The sequence below is a fragment of the Artemia franciscana genome, chromosome 18, assembly GCF_032884065.1.
Source record: "Artemia franciscana chromosome 18, ASM3288406v1, whole genome shotgun sequence".
Lineage (NCBI taxonomy): Eukaryota > Metazoa > Arthropoda > Branchiopoda > Anostraca > Artemiidae > Artemia > Artemia franciscana.
The window spans coordinates 33,854,910-33,881,037 of NC_088880.1; the positions used below are offsets into that span (position 1 = coordinate 33,854,910).

At 35.6% G+C, this 26,128-nt stretch overlaps 2 protein-coding genes across 2 annotated transcripts in view; one reads left to right on the plus strand and one right to left on the minus strand.

Annotated features, from left to right (window-relative positions):
• The window catches only part of LOC136038903 (uncharacterized), a 70,540-nt gene that overhangs the window by 34,124 nt on the left and 10,288 nt on the right, over positions 1-26,128 (minus strand). The window lies entirely within an intron of this gene.
• On the plus strand, positions 12,937-20,314 carry LOC136038902 (uncharacterized). Its single transcript, XM_065722381.1, has 3 exons — positions 12,937-13,068; positions 16,656-16,740; positions 19,537-20,314. Exons 1-3 carry the CDS (start codon positions 13,060-13,062, stop codon positions 20,235-20,237), a joined length of 795 nt encoding a protein of 264 aa, XP_065578453.1. The 5' UTR covers positions 12,937-13,059; the 3' UTR covers positions 20,238-20,314.

The window sequence follows — 26,128 nt, forward strand, 5'->3', positions numbered from 1 at the left end:
GTTATTTTTCCATCAGATTCATATTATTTTCGGAAAGAATGGTTTTGGATGCCTGATTATTAAATTGTTCCAGGAGTAATCGTCTGAAACTAAGAATCCTAGGAAAATGGGTGTGGCTCACTGGAATAGAAAATTAAAATTTGTATTGCTCTATTAAGCATCGATTGGATTGTGCTATAGAAAGTGCCATTTTCTATTTTTTGCACAAAATAATAGTTCGTCTCAAATAGGGCTAAATTGCTATCGAGAGAATTCTGAAGTAGCCAATCGATTTGAACTATCGAAAAAATTGTATCATTAGCTTATCAGTTTCAGAGGCAGTAATGCGTATGATGGCATATCAAGCAATTTGTGGTAACGAACTGTAGGTAAAGAGCGACTCGGCTCAGTAGTAATCGAAACTCTAAAAAAAAATCTTTGATACCTATAAAAATGTCAAAAGAACTAGATTTTTATGCTGATTTTAAATTTACAAGTTTTATTAGGTTTAATTATACCCATGGAAGGTTATGATCTTGAGAAAATTTGTCTGATCTTTGAAAGAAGGGGGAAATTCCCCTTAAAATTCATAGAATCTTAATCAAAGTCACGCCATCAGATTAATTGTATCAGAGAGCCTTTCTGTAGAGTTTTCAAACTCCTGTCTTCAAAAATGTGGAATTTTATTATTATTTGCCAGAAGAAAGACCACGGATGTGTATTTTTTTTTCCAGGGGTGATCGTATCAATCCACTGAGCTTAAAACATCGGACTGGGGCTCTTTCTAACGGAAATCGAAATTTATAGTGCCCTTTTTAATTGACCACAAAATGGGAGGGCACCTAGGCCGCCTCTCACACCTTTTTTTTTCCAAAATCGTCTGATCAAAAATCTGAGATTGCTATATTATTCAGCATATTCGAAAGGCTTAATAACTATGTTTTCATAGATAACATGACCCCCCCCACACCTCCTAGGGAAAGGTCTTTAAGTTATAAAATCTGGGCATTGTTTACGTATAGTATTTGTATAGCATTAATATTTTGGGAAGAATGTATACATTTTTCGGGTGGGGAGGGGAGGACGAATTTTTATTAGAGAGATTTAGCACAGTGAAAATTTCCCATGGAGAGGAAATTTTCAAGGAGGTGAACTTTTCAGGGGAAATTGTATGCTAGGGAAATTTGCCAAAATTCCTTTACGGAATTTTTTACGTCTTCCTTTCTGTTTACTGACTCAGTTTTACACGTGGAGGAAAATTTTCTGGGTAAATTTTCACAAGGATTGAACAGTCCAGAAAATATTTCCGTGGGAGGGGGATTTTTCCATGGAGGTGGAGCCAGATTTCCTGGCGTTATTTAAAGACGATCAGAAATTAAATAAAAAAGTAATATGACTCAGTTTTACGCCTGGAGGAAAATTTTCTGGGTAAATTTTCACAAGGATTGAATAGTCCAGAAAATATTTCCGTGGGACGGGGGGTTTTTCCATGGAGGTGGAGCCAGATTTCCTAGCGTTATTTAAAGACGATCAGAAATTAAATAAAAAAACAAATCTGTTCAACTGAAAGTAAGGAGCAACATTAAAATTCAAAAGGAACAGAAATTATTGCGTACACGAGGGAGGTTACCACCTCCTCAGCGTCTCAATCTCTGCGCTAAAGTTGAAATTTTGCTCCAATTCATTAAAAAACGATTCCTGAAACACATGGGTCGTTTAGTTAGAGCAATAATTTTTTTTTTTTTTTTTTTTATGCCGAAAAACTTCAGGGTGAATAGCCATTTAGCTGAGAAGCATAATTACAAGCTTCATAAAATACGTAGGGCGATGTATAATTGTACATCAACGATTATGAAGAAGAGCCGGAGGATATTTGTGAAGCAAAGAGGGGAATGTGCCTGACCATTCAAAATGTTTATTTTTGTAGACTGATTTTCGAAGGGAAGCTTGTGGAGGGGGTTAGAATCGAATCTCTTTCTCCTTTATTTCCTGGAAATGTTTTTAGACTAAGCCTTTAATACGGGGGCTGTAGCGCAATCGCACTCCTGTTATTCCAGAAAAGCATTTTTGTGTAGCGTAAATTATTTGTGCAAATTCAAAATATGTAAATTATATAGTTTTAAATAAAGCTGTTTGTACATGAACATTTGTATAGTTATAGGAATAGGAATTGAACTCTCCCAAAAACATATGTGATCTTGACTTTTCCGGGGAAGAATGGTCAAACACGTGACCATTCAGGGTTCTTAAAAGTATACTAAATAGTTTTTTTTTTTCAAACGAGAGTAAATAACAACAGTAATCCTTATTAATAACAAAAATTATTCTGTCTATGAGGGGGATTCTTTTCCTCAAACCCTAATTTTATGCTAAAGTTTAATAGTGCTATGCTGAAAATATGTATGAGTGCAATAAATGTAGAATCGATTTTTTTTTATAACAATTAAAGAATATTGTTTAAAGTATATTTTAAAAATATTGCATTTAAAGTATATTTTTTAAAGCAAATACTGATCAATTAGCTATTCCATTAATGAGATACGCTTACTATGAAATATACTTTTTATTCCATTCCAATTGCCCTTGCTCTTTAGCATTAATTAAAAAAGAATTTGGGATAAAAGTCAAACTTTAGCATAAATAGGGGATGCTGTGGGTTACTAGTTGTGGCAGTAGGAGTAGGAGTTGTAGTAGCAGTAGTATTACCAGTAGTAAAAGTAGTAGTAGTAGTAGTAGTAGTAGTAGTAGTAGTAGTAACAGTAACAACAGTGAAAGTAGTAGGATTTGTAGTAGTAGTAGCAATAGCTATAATAGTAGTGGCAGTACTAGCAGTGATAGCAGCAACAACAGAAGTAGAATTGGCAGTAGTAGTAATAGTAGTAAGCCTCCTCCTAACATCCCGTATTTTAGTTAAGGTGAACATAATGCATAAAATACCTGCTCTATCTTAAATCCTGATAAAAGTGTATAAAATCCCAATCAGTCTCAGAATAGATGGAAAAGTAGATAACAAAATGTTTCAACAATAAAGTATACAAGGACGAATAAGAGAAAAATGAGATTATGGAGAATAGAATTAGAAAAAGACTACTGGATTATCTTCACTCTACCTAGATTTTTGCCAGAACCTTACTAATAAAAGTTATAGGTTGCTTAAAAGATAATGTTTCATCTAGGATCTTATTTATCGCTATTTAATTTTCACTTTAATTATCGCTATGTATAATCGGCTTTGTCATTATTGGGTCATCGAACTCTTAATTATGTTAATAGTATCACGAATAGTCTAGAATCCAACTTAACAAACGCAAACTTGAACTTGAGAGTATCAAATATCAAACTGGAATTTTAAGTTCCTCTTTTAAATTCGTAACTGTCGTGTCCAAATTGTTCCAATGACCGTTAATATTTTTTTTTGCTTCTGACTTAGATGTTTGGGTTTCCCCAATTAAGAAGTAAAAAAAAAATAAAAAAATTCTGGTCAAGAAAAACAAAACAAGAAGAGTGGAGTAAACAGGAGTGTGCGTTGAAAGCTATTTACGGAAGACGCTCTTTAGAGGCCAGTTCAAATGTTGCGTCGTTTATCAGGCTGGGACACGTTTTGCAGCTGATAGATTGCCCAAAGTTGTCCTTGACAGGTGACCGTGTAGGGTCACAAGAAAAGCAAGTTATGCCCGAATGGGGTGGGAGGATGTCACATGGAAATATTTAAGGGACATGGATATTTCTCGGGAGGATGTAAAGAGTGAGGCGTTGCATCCCTCTTTACACCAACTGGCACATAAGGCGACAACTGTACCTCTCCATGACGACCTCTCTTGTGCTTTTGACAAAGGCGATCATCTCAAAAGTGCAGCATCCTTTTTAAGGCATTTGCCTAGTGTTGCCTTCTGTTGAATTTTAAACGAACAAAATTATTGCAGCAGAAATAGTGCAAGATTTACCTAAAAACTAGCTTATGTATATTGAATTGGGATATATCTCAATATCTGTAAAATTTTAAAAGCAATCAAAAACACAAAACCGACCCATGCCCCTCAAAAAATACAAAACATATTCACTTAAGAGGCGAAAATTCCATAAGTACCCCACAGAAAGTAAAGACTAATTCGTAAGTCTCTTAGTAGTCTTTTATTGGCCGTGATATCGTTCACTTTTGCGATATAATTGTAATTCTCTATGAACCTCATACCCTATGGTAGCAGAATAGACTGATGCTCTCCTTAGTAATAAACTTTAAAAAAATAAAATTTTTCCGAGGAAAGTAAAGAGTGAAGTTGAAACTTAAAACGGACAAAAATTATTACTTCACAGCCTATTCAACATATATCAATAAAACTAGCCAAAATAAATCAAATAGTGATATTTCCTGATGTTTTTAGGATTAAAGAAAACTAGCACTTTATTGAAAACACAACAGCCGGTGTAAGGGCTTACATTTGGTACCAGAAACAAGATGTGAGAAGACTGCCACCTTCTGACGACACCTTCGAGCCATGCATACGAAGAGCCATATTCGCTGAATGGATAATCTTGTCGTCAGTACAGGCTCGGCTGAGCATTCCAGACTCAATCCTCCATGGATAGAAGATGGCTGACGGGGAAGTAGATGCGGTCGTCTCAAGCTGTAAAGGAGCATCAAGCCTGGAAGCTTAATGCAGACGCAAAAGTGGAAGATGCAGGAAAGACTGTAGCTGATCAAAAATGAAAGGATGCTGCAGCTTATGCTCCTGCCGCGGAACGAAGAGGGCATGCAGGGAGTTCGACCTTGCCCCATCTGAATTCTCGGAAGAAGAAAATGAGGAATATTTTTGAAAGTTGTATTTGATACCTTTTACTTTTAATTACAATAGGTAGCTAATCAGTTACTATTACCCAATTTTACGGGCAGGCCGAGTAAGACAACTCCAGTGCGCCGACTGAATCCATCTGTGAAGCAGAATTCTTTCATGCAGTAAATAGCTCAGTCGTATCAGTGGCAAATCAGGTCCCAAAAAGGTAATAGCAGACGTCTTAGTAAAAAAAACACTTTTTTTAGTCAACATTTTTTAAACCTATTTTTATTTTTAAGTAAAAGTTAAAAATTTTAAACAGTTAGGAAGTTTGAAGTATTCCTACCCTTTGAAGAAAAAAACAATTATGTCCCTTTTCACAATACGGCTAGTGATCATTTAGTGACACTACAAAAAAAAAACGCAGACCTTTTAAAAATAAAAATAGTTTATATTTTTTTTTAGCTCAAATTGTACGGAATTAAATGAACTTTCTTTTCGAATAAGAAAAAAAAATGTTTGTTACCTTGAAGAAATTTCAAGTTTTTAGCCTTTCTTTGACATATTTGTCGAATTTTACAGCACTTATTTTGAAACTGCAGTAAATAGGAAAAAAACAGTGTTTTTTTAATTTAAAAATCACATTTTTGTAGATCTAGATCTCTTTTATCGATTGATATAACATTTCGCCGGATTCCTCAACCCAATAGCTCGCAAAAATCCTGAATCGTCACACTTAGTTATAGGCTAAATTTAGCGGTTTTGGCCTATATCTCAGAAACGCCCCAATGGCGAACATGCGCCCTACAATATTTGTTTTCAGCATGATCGACTACCCTAGGATCTTTCCTCAGCATTTTTGTACCTTCCGACATGGGTGGGTGCACGATACAGAATCTGGTGCCCTGACTATATCAATCAAGTTTACTATAAAATTACATAAAAAACAAGTGCACTACAGTATTTAGTAAAAACCAGGTGTACGTAATAACGTTTTGAGGGGTTAGTAGCTCCAACGGTATACCTCTGCCTGTCTGCTTGAATAGTCTGCCTCACTACTGACAATTTTCTTTTGAATTTATTAATTGCGATATTGCCGTTTCTTTTGCAGTATATTGTTATAAATTTTATTAAAACACGTTTATATTATCATTAAAACAAAACAAAATTCACAGCCTCTTCCCTCCAAATATCATGAATTTTTAAACCCCCTTTCCATATTGTCAAATCGTATTAAACAAAATATGCCATTTTCACTCTTCTGAATCTACCCCCCCCAAATTCTGACCCAAAAATATAACTGTAAATAAGTCTAGCTTGAGAGCTCCTATTTGAACCCCGGGGTCAAAATTGTTTCAAACAGTATGCAAACTTCATCTTGAAGTCTAGTGTCAAAAGCCCCATGAAAAAGTTGATAAAAAGTCTCTTTACGCAAACAAATCATTTGAAAATTTCAACTTCTTTCACAATGGCCGTTTAAATCATACGGAAGTCAATTTGCTACTCTTTATGATTTAGTGAGACTCAAATGAATTTCTATCAAGCGTGTGTGTTATTCAGCACGTATTACAGCCCAGAACTAATTAATAAAATGCAAAAATGTTAAAAATGAAATTTACTGCATGTTACAAGCAATTAAAGTTTGGCTGATGTGCAAAGCAATAACTATCCATTAAATTACTTTATGTACAAGAGAAACATCACCGGAAGTAACGGATATGGGGCCAGAGATGAGCCTGAGGGTACAGAACCAGGCATGAGCCAAGGGAAAGGCACATCCAAAGCGTTTATCCATGAAAACCAAAGAAAATTTGATGTATTCTTAAGCTGTATACTCTCCCCTCAGAAAGCAATACAAAATATTGCTGTATATGTGCCTACACATTTTGTGCATTCAAATGAGGAAAGTTGTGTACCTCCGTAAGGAGCAATGCAGGAAAACTTCTGGGTCATAAAATAAAAATATTTTAGTCCTGGTCATCTTCCAGATATATCGCAGCTATTTCTTTCTTTCTTGTTTTTAGAAAAAGGTAAAGTAATATACAGATAAAAAATAAATAAAATAACAAAAACAGGAAGTAAAAAGACAGATAAAAGAAAGAGAAAAGAAGTGACCACTCATTGGATTTAAACGAAGCCCTATCTCATTGAATCCCAGTCCCGATACTTTTTTCAAAGCTCTTCATGACACTGGTGTATGTTACGTCATAGGGAACGTTTATTTTGATTGTTGAGTAATAGTTTCATAGATTCCTTAAAAAAATCTACGAAACACCACTAAATCAGGATTTATCTGGAGGATTAAAAACCTGCGAGGGCCAAGAAACAACATACGAGACCCCGCAAAATCAGGATTTCCTTGGATGTTATGTCATAGGGTTTGCTTGTTACTTAATAGGGTTTCGATTGTTTAAGAATCTTCAGGAGCCGTCCCGATCAGGATTTCTTTGGTTTTTATATTCCAAAACCTACGAGGGCCAGGAAAAAACCTTCAGAGCCCACTAGTGGGGGACCTCCAAAACGTCAGACCCCAGCAACCAATTCCCATGGGCCCCCTAGCATTTAATTCCATCTGGGCCCCTATCATCAAATTTCATCGGACCACTAATCTAACCAAGTAAACAATTTCAATGGGGCCCTAGCATCAAATTGCATCGGGTCCTTACCTAACCAGTGGGGCTCTAGCATCCCATTTCACCAGGCTCTGAGCCTAACCTACGGGGACCTTAGCATCTGATCCTATCAGGGACCCTAGTGATCAATCCCAGCAAGATCCCCTAATAACAAATTCCAACGGGGTCCCTAGCGTCCAATGTAACTGGGGACCTAGCATATGATTCCACCGGGTGCCCTAGCATCCAATGTCATCGGAGCCCCTAACCTAACCAGTGGGGGCCCTAGCAACAAATTTCATCGAGTTGTCACCTAACCAGCGGGGGCCCTAGCATTCAATTCCATTGTTGGCTCTAGCATCCAACTTCATCGAGTCTCTAACCTTACCACCTGGACCCTAGCATCCGATTCCATCTGGGACCCTAGCGAGCCATTCCAGCAGGGTTCCCTAACAACCAATTCTAACGGGGTCCCTAGTGTCCAATTTCGCTGGGGCCCTAGCATACAATTCCAACGGGGGCCCTAGCATCAAATTTCAGTGAGTTCTAAACCTAACCACCGAGTCCTCCCTAACATCCAGTTCAATAGGCATCTGACCTTACCACAAGGGTCCCGAGCAACCAATTTTACTGACAAGATGTTTTTCCAGAAATTTCAAGATATTTTTTATTGTTATGTAATCGAGGAATGTTTACTTATGTTAAGGATGACGCATTCTAACGTGACTTGTTTCTTCTGGCTCCTTGGGGAAACCCCAAATTTAACAATGGAGGGCGAAAACGTGGGGTGTTACGTAATGACGGTGCACACATGGGTGTTACATAACACTTTAAGATATTTTTTCTTTCAATGCGTTTGTTTTTCAGGGAACCTTTACATTCCAAAAATTTTATGTCCACATTAGGATTTGGAACGGGCTTCCCCAAAACTGAATTGTGCCTTGAAGATCTAGACCAAAAAGCCATTCTATTATTATTATGCAGGAAATACTTTCTAGCAGAAACGTTTTGAAAAATCTATGGTTCCCGAGTTTCCTAACCATTATCTCTGAGCCATGTAACTATCCAGCAAAGCTATCGATTTTTTGTATATAAGATGCACCTGCTTGGTACTTTCTAGTAAATGTTCTAACGTAACCTAAACAGGTTAAGCTACATAGCAGATGTTACATAGTATTGGTGTTAGATTTTTCAGTAAGTGAATGATTACGTATTGAAGTTTTATCCTGGAACAAGAAATCTACAGAACACAGACTTTTGTACATGCTAACTTTATTAATAATAACTAATTTACAAGCATTATTAAAACACAGAAAAAGCAGTTAAAACTCAACAAAAGAGAAAACGAAACGTGAAAAAAGCTTATAAGGGATAAAATATGAGCAAAAAGAGCCAATAATTAAAGAAAGGTGAGAGCCCTAGAAGCTATTCCACCATTCCCCCTAGCATTCAATCCCACCTGGCCACCTAACACCCAATTCTACCGGGCGCCCTAGCAACCAATTCATACGGGGCCCTATCAAGTAATTCCACCAGGGGGGGGCGGTTCTTGTTATTAGAGGTAAATTTAACCCTTATTAAGAAGTATTTCTGAGTGGTTCTAATGAAAATGCTGCGTTTCTCTGAGCCAAGGCACCGTGACAATATGAGGCTAACCCACCCTAGCAGGCAATTCCAGAGGAGGAGCGTTGTTATTAGAGATAGGTTTAAGCAATATTAAAAAGTATTTCTGAGAGGTTCTCATTAAGATACCTCATTTCTTTTGAATGACTGTTAGATTTCAGTCCCCCCCCCACCATTGAAAAATTCTTTTAACACCACCTAGCTTTGAGGTTTAGAACTTGTAAGTCTAAGCAATTCCCAGCCTGTGACACTGAATGACTGATACAAGCCACCCTCTAGAAGGTATTATCGCACACATGGTGTGTTTTAATTTAGCTCAACTTTCCCCTCAACATTTTGCCAAAGTTTTTGCCTTAATTCCATTAGTCTTATTAGTGGTTAAGATAGAACTAGTAATTGTAGTAGTAGTAGTAGGGGTAGTAGTAGTAGTAGCGTGCACAAATAGACTTTCCGTCAATTAATCATCAATTCGTCAATCAAGAACACTAAGCCGTTCTTAATATGTTGTTGATGTTCTTTTTTTGCGAACCGATATGTATATAGTGTCTTTTGATTTAGTTTAACCTCACCCTTAACATTTTCTGCGATTTTAACCTTAATATACTAGGCCTTAATAGTAGTCACTCTAAAAATAGTAGTTGCAGTAGGTGTAGTAGTAGTAAAAGTAGTAGTTGTTGCAATAATATTAGCATGATCTCATTGCTGTTTGTTCAATTGATTATCCCCGCTACCATTCCCTGAAAGTTCCAACTCAATACTCTAAGACTTAGAATATTAACTTAGTATAGGTCTTTCCTGAGATATGTACTTTCAACAATCTTCAAGCACATAGTGTGTTTTTATTTAGTCCAACACACCCCTTAACATTCCATAGAAGCTGCACCTGAATGACCTTGGCCTTTTTTAACTCAAAAGGTTGAACATGACCCCCTTTCCCGACAACAAACACTGTATGTAAACAATGGGTGTATTTACAATTTACAGCCAATTTACAGCCAGTTTTTGGACCATTCAACTATGTTGAAAAAGATGGCCTTTTCAAAATTTTAATCGGATATCTTTGGAGCAGAAAAGTGCGCCGTCGGTGGTGTTGCCCTCCAGTCACTTTGACTCTTAAAAAGGCCAGTATAATTTTTGATTTCCAATCGAATAAGCAACTTTCGAAGTTTCTACACTAACTCCTATCAAACGAAATTCCTTAGCAAAAAAAAATTATAAATAAGTAGACGTTGTGCCCACTTCTTCGAGAAGTTTTGTTTTCTCTACGATACAGTCCAAGATACAATTTTTTTTTTAGCAGCATCCAGTAACGCAAGCAGAAATTCATTCATGGGGAGCAATCCCTGTCTCCAAAATAAATTTCAGAATTTTAGAAGAAGTGCAGCATAATCGGCTATACAAAAGAGAAGTTGGAGATATTTGGAAGATTACACCCATCTCTCCTCCTTGTCCATGCTTTATGCGTGCTTAGTACCGCCCATCTTTGTGTAATGGACATCAGTAAACATTTTGATTAGGAATAACAAAAACTGCATTTATCATAAACCACAACCCTCTCCCAATTAACCCAACTCAAATACAAATAGACCGTAAGCCATAAACCCTCTCCAAAGTTTCTAAGACAACTCTTTCCATACTAAGTAGCTTGGGAGTAAAAACAAATTATTTTTCCCAAAAATGATAATAACTTCCTTGACAGATGATAATTGCAGTCACTTAATCAATCTCAATCTCTGCCTTCGTGTTCATTATTTCCATGAAAAATTAATGGTTGTTCTGGCATTTTCGAGGTCGGCATTGTATTACTGGAACATTTCCATGTTTACATACCACTGCACTAATACGCCATGATGAAGTGAACTGTGTAATGCCACTTTCCATTTGGCTGGAGAGTTAACATATAATTTTTAGCTATCATGTGTTGTATCGATTCCCGTACAGTTTCTGGCGTAGGGAGCACATCAACCCTTGCTCTCTTATTTTTAAGAGAACTATATGCATAAAACCCAACCTTTTCGTTTTGGTTAAACTGAACAATTTCTTGGTTTTAGCAAAATAAATAATATAAACAGTCCTAAGAATGGAAACAGAATGGCCCCCTTAATATTTTTCCTAAATCGTCTGTTGACCAAAAGGACTAGGCTAGCTCTTGTGGTCAGGCTTGGTAAGTTTTAAGCTTAACTAGTGGTATCAATTCATAAAAATTTAGGGGCATTTTTCAATGAGAACACTCCAAAAAAAGATATTTTTTCATTATCAAGGCAATTGCAAAAAAACTAAGGTACGGCAAAGGTAAAAAAGGTAAAGAATAGGACATTGGACTTTACAGTCCCTATTAGTGGTGCTGATCTAAGTTTCTTGGCTCTTTTGCCAGGAAGCGCTAAGGGGCGCAGGAAACCCTGCTCTTTCTCCAATTGACGCAACTGGAACTAGCCGGCCCATGTAACACCGTAAAGAGAGGTTTAATGGTTCAATTCAAAGCTGTTACCATTTCATGCATTACCATTCATGTTTTAATGGCCCACTACAAGCCATGTTTTCTGGGCCAAGAAACCCTTTCACGTTTGTAATAATGAAGTAATAATGAAACGATGATGATGATGAAAAGAGCTTAAGAAAACCACATCGAGTGGTGATTGTCTTCTTGTCAGGATTGTCTAGCGTGTAATAGGCACATGACTGGGAACAGCAAAAAGTATGAAACAAACACTAATCGTCAAGACTAATCGTCAAGGACACATCATTGGGACTGTGGTAGCAGTAGTTTTCAGGCGGAATCGTTCGCAAGAAGTTTTACGAGGAGAATTTCCAGCGAGATGGAATTGTCAGGGGGCATTTTAATTGGTAGAAACGTAGAGCGGGGGATTTTTCAGTGGGAGGGGAACTTTCCATGGAGAGGAACTGAATTTCCCGGTATTATCTGAAAAACAATCAGAAATTAAATTGAAAAACATTTTTTCAATTGAAAGCAAGGAGCAACATTGAAACTTAACATGAACAGAAATTATTCCGTTTAAGAGGGGTTACCTCCTCCTCAATACATCACTCTTGACGCTAAAATTTTTTAGTACTTTAAAAAAGCTACTCTAAAGCAAGGTATTGGGGAGGGTTTATTTTTATTTAATCATAACATAAGGTGAAACAAGTTAAAATCTATAGCTTAGTGTACAATTAGTGTCAGGGGCTCGCACAGGGATTTTTGGATCCCATAATCCCCTCTTAATGATGAGCTCATTCTGAATTTCTCTGCACATTTTATTCAGGTCTTTTCAGTATCCCTAAAAAAAAAAATTCTGTGCATGCGTCTAATTAGTATACATTTCTAGCGGCTTATTGTTTCTGCTTTGTTTTCGCAGTGAAAATACTGTTTTCGCTTTGTTTTCGCTGTGAAAATATTGTTTTCACTTTGTTTTCGCTTTGACAATACTGTTTTCGCTGTGACAATTCTTTTTTCGCTTTTCTCTTACAGAGGTTTCTTTCGTAGATTTTGATAATAAACAAATACAATATAGTGTTTTAATCTACTTTTCATCATAGTTTGGAACCAAACTTGATGAGTTTGGTCTTTTTGAATGAGATCGAATTGAGTCCGAGGTTTATCGTTGTCCTTTCACGGATCAGTAGTGTTTTATGGGGATTAGTCTATCCCCCAACCATCCTCCTTTTCCTGGCTTGGGACAAGCTGCTCACCAAAGCCCCGAAAGGCAAGAATCCTCACAGGGAAGTTTAGATTTATCTAAACATGCTTTTTCGTACAAGTAATAGCAACGAAAAAGAGAAAAAATTTGTCTTGACTTTGCAAACACGAATTCGCACAATTAATAGACACAAAAAACGCAACAAAGTGCTTGTAAAAACCATATTCGGACAGGTTAAAATTTCTGACCCGAACCCACACTTTAGCTTATTCATAGGATGGAGAAGATACCCGCCCAAAAAATGGCAACTCCAGCAAACTGGATATGGGGTCATCAAAGACTTGATTTCCATGTTACAACATCGCTATAACAAAATATCTCCTTAAAAATTGTTTTTCAGTGTCGATACGGACTTTGGTGGCAAATATACTGAAAATGAAATTGGTTCGTTGTAACTTTTTATACTTGTAATTTACAGAGCCTTTATTTTTAATAATCTATATATTAACACCTGAGGGTGTTATACTAGTCTTATGAAAATGTATCTTTTCGTTAATTTACCTTCAATAGACTTAATCTCTTATAATTCTGTTTACTAGAATCTTTGTCATGAATACTTGATAAAGAAACCGGGCGGGGCAACTAGGCTGATGATTACATACATCCCCCTTAATCAGCCAAACTTAATATGCGTAGCTCCGCTTTGTGGACGCTTTGTTCCAATCCTGAAATTTCTAAAAATATTTACAGATTTTGGTGGGAAATATATTAAAATAAGTGGAGACCACGGAATCAAATGGGGAGGAAAAACGCTCCTGGACTTATATTATGCTGATGATTTAAGCATATTAGATGAAAGTGTGAGCAAAATGAATGAAGTTTTAGAGGTTTTGCGAGTTCAGGGTGCTAAAATAGGCTTGAAAATTAATGTTAAGAAGACTAAGTCACTAAGGCTAGGAATAAGTGAAGATGAACAGGTGACATTAGGTAACGAAAAGATTGATCAGGTTGGGAGCTTCAGTTACCTTGGTAGTATTATTAGTAAAGACGGTGGGAGCAGTGAAGATGTTAAAAGTAGAATAGCTAAGGCCCAGGGTGTTTTTTCACAGTTAAAAAAAGGTTTGGAAGAATAGAAAGATAAGCCTACAAACCAAGATTAGAATATTGGAAGCTACAGTGATGACAGTGGTCAAATATGGTTCTGAAGCATGGGCGCTCCGAGAAGCAGATGACAATTTACTAGATGTTTTCCAGAGAAATTGCCTACGGATTGTTCTGGGTACCCGGCTGACTGACCGTATTTCAAACAGTAGACTGTACGAAAAATGTGGTTCAATCCCGCTTTCTAGGGCTATGATGAAAGTAAGGTTGAGATGGCTAGGCCACGTTCTACGGATGAAGGATGACAGATTACCGAAGATTGTCATTTTTGGCCAACTATCTGGGGCTACATGGAAAGCAGGTCGTCGTTGTCTGGGTTGGGAGGATGTCATAAATAAAGATTTGAAGGAAATGGGAACTTCCTGGGAGGGTGTAAAGAGGGAGGCTTTAAATAGATTAGGTTGGAGGAGGAGCGTGTGTAGTTATGTTGGCCTCAGGCGGCTTGGTGCTGCAGTGAGTTATTAGTAGTAGCAGTAGTAGTAGTAATATATGTATGAACGAATGAAGGGAGCAATAAGACTTTGTTAGGCAACTAGATCGATGAGTGCCAAACGGACCCAATTTCTTATGTTTTCGTCTTCCAAATCTTTATTTTGTATAATTAATATATAAACAAGCCAAGAGCATGTTGCGACCTCGCGGGGCTATTGGGCTGGTGAACATCTGTGGCTTCTTTAATGACCAAAACTAATATAGGTGGCTTCCCTTTGTAGAAAGTTGGCTCCAGCCCTGAATATTTTGTAATTTATCGAAAGGAGAATAAGCACGTAGGCATAACGTTAGGACCTGTTTCTCACTCACTCGAAATCTCAAAACTTTCACCATTTTTTAACTTCGCACAGCCTATTTTCACGACATCTCACCCATTTCTTTATCTTTTCAAATCTCAGTCTTCTAGCAGAAATGTTCTATCCCTTCTGGAATATACTTTTGTACATCTGCGTTACTAATTTTTGTTAGAATGAGTTCTAATATTTTCAGTATATCTCACCTACCTTTGTATATCGCCTACTATCAGAAATGTTTGACTCCCTCTGAAATATACCCTGTACTGAGTTTATTGTGTAAACTAAAAACTATGTTTAAATTTTTGGTAATGCAAACTTAAAAATATTTTGCTCGTTTCATCAAAAATGAATTGCAGTCTGAAAATGGTAACTAGGCTTCTCAACCTTGGGAGCCCATGGCTGAGAAATATAATGAGGCTGTTCATAGCAGGTTGAAGTTAAATAATTTCATCAACAGTGCATATGAAGCTGCTCAGTCATATACAACAACAAAACACACAACAATAACAAAAAAAACCTAAAAAAAAATAACTTTTAGAGCCTTTTTTGGTTCGTCTGTTCTAGTGTAGTAGGAAATCTTACCTTTATTTCTTACTCTAAATTATAAATGTATTGAATTGAGCATACGTAATTTCGCATACCTATAACCCAAATTCGTTTATGAGGAAGATCGTAGACACTATAAATTAAAACAGATGAAATAGTATCACCGTAGAATCACATAAAACAAACAATCAAATGAAGAATTTTACTAAAAACATTGAAATATTAGTGAGAACAAAGGTATTTTAAGGGCCCAACCCTGAAGGTTCCACTTCTCTCTACGTACATTCCTATTTAGATACGTAAATTATTGGCGATGATTTGAAAAAACACCGCCAAGTGGCTCTTATGCAATCATATATACTGATTGCATTCTTTCAAGGTGCTTCTTTTGAGGTGTTTCTTTTGAGGTGCTAGGGTCAAAATTTCTTAAGGGCCATCACACCGGAAAACCCTAGCTATATTTAGTTTTTAGCGAAAGACTTTAACTATTAAGCCAAAATTTGGATTATATCCCTTACCTAAGTAAAAAAAAAAAAACATACGTCTTGGGAAATAAAGGCCCCAGGAAAACTTTTGTTTCAAGAACAGCATGCGAAGATAAGAATCCACAGCTCAGTCCAAAAATAGAGGAAACAGAAGCAATAGCTTCAGCATCTTATACATTTTTTTTGTCTATGGTATATTTTCTTCTAATTTTTAACATATTTCATGACAAGGTCATGTATAGACCTCTGTTTACTCTTCCCACTCCCACTTGCATTCCATTTATGATTTCTTAACAAATCGGTGTCAAGTTTTGTCGAGATTAAAGACAAGATAAACCCATTGTGTCAAGATTTAACAGGAATTTGTTTTCAAACAGAAGTGAGATTCCAAAACTATAACCAACCGCCTTCGTTTATCTTGGTTTGGACAACCCTGTCGCAAGTTTAACACCACCTTTGACTCATACCTGCTATCCCCCTGAAATTTTTCTGAACCCTTGAAATTTCCGTCTTAAGCTTAAGATCTATGCATAGTATGATTTCTAGGCGGGCTGTGGATGGAGGTTTAAAGAGCCTATTTTCCTTTCATATAAATATAAATTATGAATGTCTCAGTTCGGTTTAACCCTTCATAAGGTCAAATTACCTTCTGAGCTGATTTGTTCCGAATGAATAGTTGTTCTGCTTGTTCACTTTGAAATTAGTTCGGTTTAAACAACTTGTTGTCTTTGTTTTGTTTGAAAATTTATGGACAAAATTAACTAACAGTAAACGAATTAACGAAATTTAACTACTTCCGTACCTTAACATTTTTATATGCTTCTTTTTTAGAAAGAGTTACTGTGAGAGAGAGTATTTTTTGTTTTATTGGACTGAGTACTTGGTCAAGAGTTAAAGGGCTACAGTCGTCTTTTATGAGGCGCATTGTACCTTCCTTGGGCGGTTGTTGTGTTTAATTTATTAACTTCCGTAAATAAAATAGTCAATAGTCAATATCTTTTGTTAGTACGTTTCATATCTTAAAGCATGCTTTTTAATATTTTTTTTTTAGGTAGCAGTTTTATTATGTATATTAGGAGCATCTTTGGCCCTAGAACCTGAAAATAGAAGCAGTGATGATAAAGCTGTTCTAGAAGGTACTCCCGTTTTCATGACAATTTTTGATCTTTTGACCATAGTTTTCAATTGTCTGGCTAATCACTCACAAGAATAAAATATTTGCAACTGTCTGAATAAAATATTTCGTTTGTCAATCTGATTTTAAAGAGGATAATTATGTATGTATATTACAGACATTCATTTGTCTTGTTTGTGATTAGACAGACAATTAGGTTACGTTATTTACAGTTATGAAAGCGTTTAAAATGTGAGTTGTATTTTTTTTTCGCTTGTGTGTTAGTTTTTGTTTTATTTAAATAATTTTATTCATTTTGAAATATTTTTTCATAATTTTTTTTTCCGCTGAAAGAGGTTCCCGGACGTAAAGTTTCTATTTTTGGTTTTATTCCACTGTTTATTTAAATCAAACCCGTTTTTCTCTTAATTTACCCTCTAACGCAAATCAGAAGTTCTAGTGCCCTTTTTAAGTGAACGAAAGATTTAGAGGGCAACAAGGCCCCCTCCCAAGCTCATTTTTTCCCGAAGTCAATGGATCAAATTTTACACTCTTGTGTGTTAGTTTTCGTTTTCTTTAGATGATTTTATTCTTTTTTAAATACTTATTCTTATAAATCTGTTCCACTGAAAAAAGGCTCCGGAACGTGTAGTTTCTATTTTTTGTTCTGTTTCACTGTTTATTTAAATTAAAACCCGTTTTTTCTCTTACTTTTTGTAAAAATAAATTCCTTCATACTCAATCATCTCTAATAGCCATGAGAGTAGGAAAATGAAAAAATATTAACTAGGACTGGGCTAGAACAAATATACTTGTTCAAATGGGATTTTCGTCCTAAATTCAAAGTAAAACAAAGATTAATTAACAAAAAAGTCAAGTCAAGAAAACGGTTATACTATATGTAAAAAAAAATTCCAAAATTAACTAGGTATTTCTTTGAATTTGATTTTTGGATGAATGCTCCAATAGTACATGTATTTTTTTTTATTTACCCCCCTTGGACCCAAAACTCAGCATTAGTCAGAAAATATAAATTAGCCTACCCAGCAATAGCTCTGTCAAAAGTATTTTAAAAACCTGACCGCCAAATCAGTTTTCATCCATGACTTCCCTTTTCATACAGTGCTTTTTTCGAATCCCTATCCCTTATTTTAGTAGTTTAATCGGTAACGATTGGCTTATTTTCGCCTCATGTTAGAGTCCATGAGAAATATAAATGGTTGTATTTATGTAAGTTGATTTTACATAAATTATTGCTATAAAAAATGGCTGTATTTTCTTTATTATTCAGTTTTAGTTTATAGCGAGCCTTTCTAATTAAACAAAGATGCCTTTAGTTGTTCCAGTTCATTTCGTTATCGATATCAGAAGAAAGCAAGAAAAAAGGCTTCGGAATTCATAATGGAAAAAAACTTCTACAAATTATTTTCTAAGAGTCTTTGGCAAATTATTACGTTAATATTTTTTTTCTTGAATTTGAATAAAATAAAAAGCCCTAAGGTACATTAGTTGATCGATCTTTGCTTGGAAATGTAGAAAAACAAAAAATGAATGTAATGACGATAAAGAAATAAATAGAATGACGACAAATGATTATAATGAAAATAATGACGACAAAGGAATGAATATAATGGTGACAAATGAATATAATGAATATAAATGACGGTAGATGAATTATAAAATTAATATAATGAGGACTTATGAATATAAAGACCACAAAATGATTTATGACCAGTAAATGAAAACGAAGAGAAACAACAAAAATCAAACGACCATTTCACCCGTGTACAACAAGGCGTCTTCAGCGTAAAAAAAAACAAAAAAACAAACAAACTAGAAACTAAAACTAAAAAATATATATAAAACTGAAATAAACTAACACAAAATATATAATATACAATTACTTACTTTTGAAATTGACAGCTACCTTCATGGAACCACAAAAGTAATTTGATTGAAATTTTAAAATAACAAATAAACTAGAATTGTCGTCTTTATATTCATTTCTTTAGTTTTGCCATGGCTGGCCAGTTCGGCTTCAGATCTTTTAATGGCAATACAGGCCAAGGGTTTGATCAAAGCTGGCATAGGGCTTAGAATTGCATGTAAATTGCACATCTTCAAATAATCAAACAAGAAAGGTCAAAGAAGGAACGGCTTGGCCATAAGACAGGGAGAAGGGCTTGCATGTTCAAAGTATGTTTATCCTAGCACTAATTGTGTTCCTGTCAAGACTGCCCATAAAGCATTATGAAGCATTGACACACAATTATTTAATGGGGTATAAACATCTAAATGACAATACACCAAGTAGATATGTACACAAGTTTTTTTGGTACAAACCAGCCAGATTTTTCAATTATGTGTATTTTAACAATTTTATGGAATTTTGAAATCCTTTGCCCAATTGAAATTAAATCACTCGCTTGTGTCTGGCACGGGAAAGGGTTTGAACTGGTTTTATTACTACTAACAACTTACTGCAGCACCAGGCCAACTAAGAACAACACAGCTGCGTACGCTACTCCTCCACCCCAGTCTATTCGAAACTTCAGTACCCCTCCCATGAAGCTCCGATTTTCTTTAAATTCTTCCTTAGGATTTCTTCCCAGCCCCGTCGAGAACGACCTTATTTTGTTTCGTTCCAAATGGATTACCGAATAGGATAATCTTTATACAATTTGGGTTACCCTTTAGTCCAAGAAAGGGGACTGCAGTTTTCTTCATCATGGCAAGAGTCAATCGCACTCCTTCACTATCCCCTCTATATATTTTTCAATCCTTTCTATTTATATATTTTTCTATTTATTTCTTATAGTTGTTGATGACACTCCAGTAGAGCAGGAAGATCAGCAAAAGGATGATGAAGCTGTTGGTGACAGTCCAGTTGAGCAGGAAGATCAGCAAGAGAACACTGATACTAGTTTCAGACAATTTTTAATCCAAAAACAGCCTAAGCCTGCACAAAGCCAAATTTTCAGGGTTATTCCTCAGCAGCAGAACTTATTTGCACCACAAATTGCACAGTATGAACAATTTAGAGCTCAACCCGTTTACCTTCTAAACCCATTTGCAGTTCAGCACAGCAACCCAAGCTACCAGACAGCTAAGATCTATCGAAGACCACAATTCGCAGGATTCAAAGGTCAAATCCCAGCTATAATTCAGCAAGATCAATACAGCCCAAGCTACCAGACAGCCCAGCTATATCAACAACCCCAAAGTGTAGGATTCCAAGGTCAAGTCCCAACCCCAAATCCTAGATTTTTCTTTAAATATTTGAAGCACGAGAATGGTATTTGGTATGCCTGTAAGTTTATGTTGGGCTGTGTAGAGCTTCCATTTGGACAAGGAGAAGGAAATGGACTTCCACAACTCGTCGTAGGACAAGGAAACGGTCTCTCCAGTATCACTCAAGGGAATGGGCTTCCACAACTGATTGTAGGACAAGGAGGTGGCATCTCGGGTATCACTCAAGGAAATGTAAATCCAGGAGCGGGAACGGTTCTTGTTGGTTAGATGTATAGTATTTATGAAAGGGGGGTATTTATGCTTGTTTTGCTTGATTCTTTTAATAAAGTTAGATTACATTTTTAGTTTTATTATCCTGAGTTCTATACTCTTAAGCCCTACTTAATACAGAAATTTGTCGTTATGACGTCATTCGTCTCTGACGTTTCTTTAACGTCAAGAACGTCTTTGACGTTCTTGGGTAGCGTAGGCTATAGTACCTCTTGTTTGTTTCGTTTTTTGTTTTGTTTTTCAAGTGCAATCAAAGAATATAAAGATTAAGTAAAACCAATTCAAGCAATTCGTGCTATACTCAAAGAGCATGGGAAACAGATAAGAAGAAAATTGAGCCACTAGTTTGAATCTTATATGAACAAACAATGCAAAAATACAGATGAAATTAAAGAGCAATATATAAACTTAAAACGATTAAATCAAACAGTTCGCGGTAACGAACTGTAGTAAGGAGTGAAACTGCTCAATAGTTACCGAAACTCTAAAAAATGGAATTTTGTTACCAATAGATAAATCAAAAGAATCAGATTTTAATACTAATTTTAAATATATAAGTTTCGTCAAGTTTATTCTTACCATTCGAAAGTTACGAGCCTATATTATTTGCGTTATTTTCGAAAAAAGAGGGAAACACCCCCTAAAAGTAAAAGAATCTTAATGAAAATCACGCCATCAGATTCAGCGTATCACAGAACCCAAAAGTGAAGGTTTCAAGCTTCTAATGTCCTAAAAATGTCAAGCTCCTAAAAATATAGAATTTTGTATTTTTGCCAGAAAGAAAGATGACGGATACGTGTTTATTTATTTTTTTTTTGTTTTTTTTTCAGGGGTGATCGTTTCGACCCAGTGGTCCTAGAATATCACGAAAGGTCTCATTCCAACGGAAGTTAAAAGTTCTAGTGCCCTATAGTTCTAGCGACCAAAAAAATTGGAGGGCAACTAGGCCCACTCCCAAGCTCATTTTTTCCCAAAGTAACCGGATCAAAATTTTGAGATAACCATTTTGTTCAACATATTTGAAAAATTTAATAGCTATGTATTTGAGAACGACCTAATCCCCCGCAGTCCCCGGGGGAAGGGCTGCAAGTTGTGAACTTTGCCCATTGTTTACATACAGTATTTCTTATTGGGAAGTATACAAACGTTTTCAAGGTGGATTTTTTCTGGTGGTGGGGGGGGGATACGTGGAAGGATCTTTCCATGGAGAATTTTATCATGGGAGAAAAAATTTTCATGAAGGGGGCGCTGAATTTTCCAGGATTATTTAAAAAAAATGAGAAATTAAATTAAAAAAAAAAAGTTTTCGACTGAAAGCATGGACCAACATTACAGCTTATGACGAATAGAAATTATTACGTATAAGAGGAGCTTCGTCCCCTCCTAAATACCTCACTCTTTACACTGAAGTATTTTTAGAATATCAAAAGAGCTATTTATTCTAATTAAACGGCCTTTGTGATTCAGGGGTCATTTTTAAAGAATTTGAATAATATTCGAACTTTACTGTAAAGAGCGAGGTATTGACGAAGGGGCAAAACCCTTCAGATACGTAATAAAAATATATGAATATAGAAGTTCGTTACGTAAGTTAATTCGTAAGATACGTATATTTATTTACTAATAAAAACGTTCGCAAACAAAATTAAAAGTTCTAGTGGCCTTTTTAAGTAACCAAAAAATTGAGGGGGCAACTAGGCCCCTCCCCCGCCCCTCGTTCTCAAAATCGTCTGATGAAAACTTTGAGAAAGTCATTTAGCAAAAATAAGTAAAATTAATATGTAAATTTCGTTTTAACTATTCTTATAGGATGAGCCAAAATCAAAATCTGCATTAAATCAAAAACATTCAGAAATAAAATAAAAAGCAAGTTTTTTAACTGAAAGTAAGGAGCGACATTAAAACTTAAAACGAACAGAAATTATTCCGTATATGAAAGGGGCTGTCCCCTCCTCAACGCACCACTCTTTACGCTAAAGTTTGACTCTTTTTCACAGCTCTACTTTTTAAAACAATGAAAAATCCTAGCGTAAAGAGCAGGGCGCTGAGTAGGGGACAGCCCCTTTCATACACGAAATAATTTCTCTTCGTCTTAAATTTTAATGTCGCTCCTTACTTTCAGTTAAAAAGCTTGTTTTTTTATTTTATATTATTATTGGAATGACTGCTTAAGTACGAAGGCAATTTGAATGGGATAAAAGTATTTTTCACAACACCTCAAGAATTGAGAATATTATTGCTATACATTCGTTTTTAGCAATAAAATTTCCTTTCAAATGTTTTAAAAGGCGGAAATGCTTTTGGTATGGTACTAAAAGACTTCAGTGTAAAGAGCCGGGGTTAAAGGGGGAGCAGCTCCTCCCTCTCATTTAAGGAATAATTTCTGTTCTTTCTAAGCGTTATAAATAACATTCTTTACTTTCACTTGAAAACACCTTTTGTTTCTACAGTCATCAAACAATTCCTGGTAACAAACTGTAAGTAAGGATAGACCCGGCTCAATAGTGACTGAAACTCTAAAAAACTAGTAGGTACTCTAGATACCAGTAGGTACATGAAAAGAATCGAATTTTTATGGTGATTTGAAATATGCTAGTTTTATTAAGTTTAGCCTTACCCACCAAAGGTTATGAGCCTGAAAAAGATTTGCCTGATTCTCGAATAAAAATCACACCATCAGATTTGGCTTATCAGAGAACTCTACTGTCGAGGTTTCAAGCTCCTATCTGAAAAATGCAGAATTTTGTAATTTTTTTTACCAGAAGAAAGATCACGTTTACATGTTTATTTATTGATTTTTTTTCCCAGGTGTGATCGCATCGCCCTAGTGGTCCTAGAATATCGTGAAAGGGCTCATTCGAATGGGAATTAAAACGGAATTTAAGTGACCAAAAATGTTGGAGGGCAACTAGGCCCCCTCCCACACCCTTTTTTCTCAAAATGGTCCGATCAAAATTTTGGGATAGGCTATTTGTTTAGCATAGTTGAAAGGCCGAATAACTATGCCATTGGAGATTTAGCAATTCCCTAAAGCCTGTGGGGAAAGATCTAAGTTGCGAAATTTGTCCATTGTTTACGTATAGTATTTGTTAATGGGAAGTATGCATACATTTTTCTGGGAGGGCAGATTTTCTGCTGGTGGGATTCTCCAAGGGGATAATATTCGATGCAAAGGAAGTTTCCAAGGAGGGAATATTTCAGGAGAAATTTTACACTAGGGGAATTTGCCAGAATATCTATATCAAATTCTTCTTATGTCCTATTTTCTCATTACCGACTTAATTTTACGGGTGGATTTGTTAAGGGTAATTGTCCGAGGTATATTTTCGCCAGAATTGAATTGTCTAGAGGATAAATCCACGAGAAGAGGGGATTTCCTGGCATTCCTGAACCTATAAGATCAGAAATTACCCAAAAAAGATCAGAAATTAAATAAAGAAAACAAGTTTTTTCAATTGAAGTAAGTAGTGACATTAAAACTTGAAACAAATAGAAATTATTGCGTAGATGAGGGGGTTCATCCTCTCCTCAATACTTTGCTTTTTGTGCTAAAGTTTGAAATCTGTCCCAATTCTTTAAGAACTGTTACCGAAAACTGTTCGTTTAATTAGAATAATAAGGAAATCTTTCTAAAATACTAAGAAAAATTTTAGCGAAAAGAGCAAGGTATTGAGGAGGAGCGACCCCTCTCATATACGTATTAATTTGTGTTCGTTTTAAGTTTTAACATTGCTCCTTACGTTTGGTTAGAAAAACTCGAATTTTTTATTTAATCATCATAAGAAACCAGTTCTTTTGATGTATTTTATTGCTATCAAAACTGCTTTTTTTTGCAATTTTGTTTACTATTTGTACTGCTTACTCCTTACTTACAGTTCATTAGCACGACCTAATTGACAAAAGCCAGTAACGTGCACTGCTGCACTGCAAGTGCAGGAGTGCTGCACTGCAAGTGAACTGCTGCACTGCAAGTGCAGTAACTGCAAGCGTACTGCTGCACTGCAAGTGCAGTAACTGCAAGTGCACTGCTGCACTGCACGTGCAGTAACGTGCACTGTGCACTGCTGAACTGCCAACTAAAAACATTCAAAAACAAGTAGGTTATTGATTTGGATTAAGGATTAAGGAACTAAGTATTTCTGATATCCATCCTGTAATAGGGCAATTTCTGAAACTCAGTTTCCGAATTTTTCAATTCCGATTTTTGAATTCCGATTTCTGATTTGAATCCAATTCCTAAAATTAGGAAGATTCGTTTTCTTAGAAATACCTCTAACTTATTATAAGACAATTAGGGCTTGGTTAGAACACAAAACGTGGACTATTTCGAGAAAATTACAAAAATTTACTTATTGGTGGTAATAGTGGTTATTCTACTTTAGCTCAATGTTTAACACAAACTTATGTTAATAAAACAAAAAACAAAAATTTGTATCGACGTTTTAGCTGCTATTAATTTTTAATGGTATTTGTTGTATTTTCCAAAGTAATGAACTGTGATTAAACAGCAACCCGTGTGATTAATAACCGAAAATGTAAAAACAGAATTTCCGCCGAAAATAAACATAAAAAAAAAAAAATCAGTTTTATGTTGATCCCAAATTTAATAATCACTAAGCTTATAGATCAACGTCAAAAAACTAGTGTAGTTTTTTAAACTACAAACACTTTCTGAAAACACCCCTATTAAGCTCGGCCTGACCTTGGTTATTTTTCTTTCAAGAAGTTTTTCTTTCATTGATGGCTCATTCAAGCGTGCCAACTTCTGCCATTATATGTAGCAACCGAACAATTTCTCTTACTAGGACCAAAATACTGTTAAGCAAATATTCAAAAATAGCCAATCACTTTAAACTAAAAGGCTTTACTAGTACTAACATTTATGAAAAATTGCATAGGCACGTATTACGTATTAAAAGATGATTATCAAAGTTTATTGAAAGGGGGAGGGGGTCTAGCATTTAAAAACGTTTGCCTTTGATCCCAAGCTTCTAAACTTTCCATAAGATGCATTCAAAATAAATATGAAAGGGAGATTTAGCCTCCTGACTTCAACAACAAATTCGAGAGAAAGGTGTGATAGGGCGTCCCCACTAAAAAATCATCCTATACGTCGGTTTGCAATTTTATGTTTAAATAAAATAAAGATGACTGTCATAACCATTCCACACAAGGTCTTACCTAATGCATTTTATTACCGAATATCTTGTCTAAACATAAAATGTAATGTTTAGTTGAAACAAACTAAAATATGAGCCCTATTGTCCATCTGAATGACCAGTCCTCCTCCCTCAATCAAAAACTTGACCTCCTAAGCGTCCCTTCCCCCAGGAGAATTCCCCCAGAAATTTTACCCCTGGATAATTCCCCCTGTCGAAGATTCCCCCTCGTACAAAATTGAACTTCCACAGAGAAAGTACCAAATGGGTACCTCAAAATATCGGTTAGAGATATTGTCCTAAGGGGTAACAAAAAGACCAAATGTCTGCACTTTCCTTGAAGTTTAACAAGCCCTTTTCAGTATCAAAAATGAATTGAATCAAACGGTATATCATATTTTCTGAGCAAAACGCGAATGAAACAAACCAAATAAAAATAAAAAGACAAAACAAACAACGCCGAAACTAAAAAGAAAAAAAGCAAATAGAAGAATAAAAAAATCTCTAAATCTCCTTATGAAGGAAAAGGGATTGTTCTCAAGAAAAAATCCTCGGGAAGTCTCCAGGATACATGTTCATAATTTTTGAGTGAAAATAAGAGTGAAACAACCCGAATAAAAAGAAAAAGAAAAAAAAACAGATAACACAGAAAGTAAAAAGCAAAAATGATAAAATTCGTAGAATTAAAAAACTAACACTCCGAAAAAAACCAACAACATATAAAATAAA